This window comes from Homalodisca vitripennis, unplaced genomic scaffold (genome assembly GCF_021130785.1).
Source record: "Homalodisca vitripennis isolate AUS2020 unplaced genomic scaffold, UT_GWSS_2.1 ScUCBcl_11385;HRSCAF=20627, whole genome shotgun sequence".
Taxonomy (NCBI): domain Eukaryota; kingdom Metazoa; phylum Arthropoda; class Insecta; order Hemiptera; family Cicadellidae; genus Homalodisca; species Homalodisca vitripennis.
The window spans coordinates 5,346-10,238 of NW_025787497.1; the positions used below are offsets into that span (position 1 = coordinate 5,346).

At 34.2% G+C, this 4,893-nt stretch overlaps 1 protein-coding gene across 1 annotated transcript; it reads right to left on the reverse strand.

The window, feature by feature from the left end:
* Positions 1-511: 511 nt before the first annotated feature.
* LOC124374932 (KICSTOR complex protein SZT2-like) lies at positions 512-3,209 on the reverse strand (the record flags this gene model as incomplete). The annotated part of the gene is made up of 3 exons (XM_046833063.1): positions 3,074-3,209; positions 2,250-2,470; positions 512-633 (listed from the first exon to the last, which is right to left on the reverse strand). Coding segments are annotated over exons 1-3 (449 nt in total), but the record flags the coding sequence as incomplete, so codon positions are not given.
* Between the last annotated feature and the right edge of the window lie 1,684 nt (positions 3,210-4,893).

The window sequence follows — 4,893 nt, forward strand, 5'->3', positions numbered from 1 at the left end:
CAATAAGATGTGCAAGAAGAGCCAGCATCCATTTAAACCGGATGTCTATAAAATAAAATCGCCAATAATGAAAATAAGGTCATATGTTTCCAATATTGTTGTTTTTTGTATTCACTATAAAATAATCTGTCTAAAAAACACTTTGTGTAATATTTTTGAACTAAAAATTGATCAAACAAACACTAAATACAAGTGACATTGAGTGTCTGCTCTATGCTGCGGTACTTTGGTATTATCCGGAAGCCACTATTTTTGGACGAGTTTTCTCTTTGGCTGTCCCAAAACAAACACACACAATGTTTTGCTATCTAGTTGATAGATTATTTTACAGTCACTCATCAATAAACTATGTTGGAATGTTGGAAGAGTTTTTATTCATCTTTTCTCAAAAGAATTACTTACATTGCTGATGCTTCTTCAATCCGAACTTAACATATATCAAAATAGCATTAAAACCATTTCTAATGAAAACTACTTACATATTGGTACCAATTAGTGCTAAACCACATACCTTACAAACCACTCGCCTGAGCGGGGAACTGGTGTGGTCAGCTCATGAACACTTGCTCCTTTCTTGAAGCTCCAAGTCAAAAATGCTTCATGGTATGTATTCAAACCACCATGACCATAGTTCTGAAGTCAACATAAAATAAACGAACGATTAAATAGCAAAATATTACAATTCTTGTGCTGAGATTTTAATATGTATAAAGTAAATATTAAAAAACAAGTTTAAATCACATAAAGTCCTTAATATTATGTGAAACACCTCTTATATTATTAGATTATCTAATAAATTAATAACAACAAAATTAAACACATACTGTTAAATTTATACATATAAATTTTACCATATTGTGTTTAGTATGTTATTATACTTTTAAAACTATTTTTAAATGTAAAACATAGCCTATTGCAAATTAGCACTTAGCTTACATTTCACAGTTTACGTAGAATACAGTAGTTGATAATTCACAATTTTTTAGAAAGAAGGAATATCATGTCACCGTCTTCTTGAAGGTAATATTCCACTACCTCCTGATTATTCTCCCTACATCATTACAAGAGATAGCCAATCAGTGTCAACTGTTACAGGCTATATATTTATCCCAATACTACTCAACAATACCCACCAATAAACAGTACAGTACAGTAGTAGTGGTATATGGGTCAATACTACTGTACAGCCCATATACCAATGAGCAATGCATACTGGGTACCCTGATAGTTCCCACAGGGAGGCCAAATTCTTCAGCCAATATTCAGTGCGATCAGATACAGAATAGTAAAACCATAAGTACTGTGCTAGCAAGATAATAATTTGCTTTTGCTTTAGGATATTACCACATGATTTTCTTTAAAGTATGAACAACGCTCCATTTTACTGGAAATGAGTACTGATGATCATTACCGATGAGGTCTGAGTGGTATGCACACTTTCAGTTGGTGCGCTAACACCCCCTCCATTAGTACGGCTAATGTCTGTCCTTACTAGTGACTCACCACTGTATCGAGTAAATGAGCTCAGTTAAAAAGTAAACAGACATTTTCATTTTTTGAAAAAATATTTATTTACTTGTCTACATTAATTTTGTCACCTTCAAAATATTTCCCATTAGATATTATGCTTATGACAGCGCTTCTTCCATCCTCGAAACACTTCTCAAACTTGAACATTGAGATAGACTTTAGCACTTTTAAACGATGCACTTTTAATATCATCTATGCTTGTAAAATGACATAAAAAAGTATAACATTTTTAAAAGTCACATGGATGCAAGTCTGGAGAATAAGAAGGCTGGAGCATCGTTACAGTACTGTTTAAAACAAACTCATGCAAGTAATGAAGTGTGTGAGCAGGTGCGTTGTAATGGTGCAAAAGCCATGAATTGTTTTGCCACAAATCAGGGTGTTTTTTTTAGATTGCTTCACGCAAACGGCATTGAACTTGCAGGAATTACTCCTTATTGACGGTTCGACTATGTGATAAGAATTTATGATGCACTTTGCCCTTAAAATCGAAAAATTCAGTGAACATAACTTTCACATTCAACTGGCACTTGTCGAGCCTTTTTCAGTCTTGGCAATCTAGAATGCCTCCACTGGGACAACTGAGCCTTAGTTTCTACGTCATATCCATAAACCCATGTTTTACTCAAAGCAGACTCGCTATTGTTAACATTTCCCACACTTTGTTACACTTTATTTTATTTTTAACAAAAAATCAAACACGTATATCTGCCACTAACCCGAGTAGCTGAGAGAGGGATGTAGGTCCCAAATGTGGCACAAGAGATGAACTGCATGAGTTCAGAGTAAGGCACAAGCCCTTGTGCACAGTGTGGGTGGAACTGGCTGCCAACGTGAAGGAATGACACTGCCACTGCATTGGTTCTCAGCTGTGTCAGTACAAGGTCCAGTACATGGATGTCAGGAAGAGAGATCACCCCATCTGTCACTACCACCAGGTCTGCAACATCCATCTGTCAGTTCAACATGTGTGTGGTTGATAGGTAAATAAATAAGAATGGGTATGCAAGGAGTTAAAAAGTGCTAGAGTATTTAGCATGAGTTAAGTTAGAGTGTGGAACTAAATCTAATCTTGCTCTAACTTCCTTTATCGTTTCAATGAACTTTAAATATACACTGTACTATCAATGCAACTAATCACACAAAAATCCAAACTATTACGAAAAATATGTTGATAGTAGTTAAGAATTTTTGTTTTTATACAATTTTCAGGTAAAAATCTACTAACTGAAGATAGCTCTCCTCAACGAGGCTGAAACTTCTGCACATTTTAATTGTGTTACAGCTGTGTCTAACATTACCAACATAGAAAAATTGAAGGATAACTGTATTAAACATATAAAATTTTTAAAAACTTATCTCTTGTGTTGCTAATATGGGTGTGCAAGTAAATATTAAATTTGATATCAAATCAAATATGCTAACCAAAAAGTATGTCTTTGAATCTAATGCCAAATAATTTATGAATCCAAATAGTTTATGTATATTTGGAATACATACAATCAATTCTAAAATACCAGATTCACAATAGTACATAACCTACTTGATAGACTGGAATGGGGTAGAAGCCTAAGTGCAAGCATCCCATAGCGCAGTAAGTTAATAAAGCCCGAGTCTGGGCTAACCATTGGAATCTCAGATGTAGACATTTGCAGTTGCTTCTCCGATGACTCTTCAAACAGGCCTCAAACCAGTCTGTCCGATTCCATCTAATAACAAACAGTAAGATTATGAAATTTATGTGAGATCTGCAACATAGTTATTTTTATTTTACTTTTTTTAAGTCTGAAACCTTACTAGATGCACAGGACTTGTATAAATGAGCAAAACATATAAACTTTCCTACTAAAACAGCTTTAGACTCTCAAAGATCAGTTCCTAGGATCCACACTACGTAATGCTATTTGAAAGTGTTGGGGTGTAAAAGGGGGTTTTATTCTACACTTATTTAAATTTGTTCATCTTCAAAAAAATCCCTCCAGCTTCTATACACTTTAAAATGTTCTATGGATAGAACGCACCTAGCCACTTGCTTTTGGAATGAAGCCAAACTACTCTTTGGAATGTTTTACTTCAAATCCCAATTAAAATTAACAATCATGTAATTGATTTAGAGTAAGAATAATAGATATCACACAGGGAAGGTTCAAAAGACTAAAGTAATTAATTTATTCCTTTGATTATTTGTCCTCGTTGTAAAATTATGCATTATTGTTTAGCATCATTGGACCTTCATATTCAAGTCCTACACAATTTGTGGCAAACACTCCAGAATTTGTGGAGAAAACAATGTTAAGAATCCTGAATCTAGAATTTGGAAATGAACAGCCCAAAAGGTCTCGTTTTTAAGTAAAAAAAATTAATATTACATATTTATATTTTTAATAGGTATTAGACCATGTATTAAGAATAACTAAACAATAATAGAAAACGTGTGACTTGTGTGCAATGATTTCTAACAAATTGTAGTGCACTCAATTGTTTACCTGATGAGACAATGAGAACACTTCTTCACCTAGATTACAATTGATGGCTGCTGGTAAACCAAAACACACTTCTTTTATAGTATAGATGTCTCTGATGTTGAAATAATGCAAAGAGTTCTGTTCAATCTTTTGCCACCGACTTTTTCTCTCTTCAGACAGACGTGGACTCCAGAATTCCAGGAGTCAAGCCTGTGACAGTGTCAGATTTTGGCCGCTGCACTAAGCAGAAGATGAAGTGAAGCTGAAACCCAAACATTCGAATTGAATCCACCGTAGCTACATTATGTGAAATAATAGGGTCCAGTAGTACCAATAATGCCTCGAGTTATAACCAAGTGAGAGTTGGACAGGGTGCCCACTTCTAAAACCTCTTTTTCAAATTCCCGGTGTGTTCCCAGTAGAAATTTCCTAAATCTCTAGTCCTATTTCCACACTAAAATAAGACAACTGTTAATGTACTGTATTTATACCCTTCATTGTTTGAAGTTTTATTTTTTATTTATTGTTTTTACTAATGGAAGGGATATTCGTGGAAGGAAAACAGGGATTTTTCCGGACATTTGCCATTCGATTTGAAGTGAAAACAAAATGTTATCATGTAAAAACACTACGTGTTCGAGATCTGCAATCTGATCTCATTCTTCAGGTAAATAAACTAACCGTAATACATAATTAATCAAACTAGGTTAAAATAAAACAAATCTATTACCAAAGCATTGTGGCACGGTCTATAGTCAGGAATCACAACCACCATGTTGTGTGTCAACTTCACTAACTCTAAAACATGCACTTAATAAAAAAAACTATAAGCACAACAACTAATCATTAAATAACTTGGAACTACACTGACAGACAAGCTCAGTCAATACATCTGACA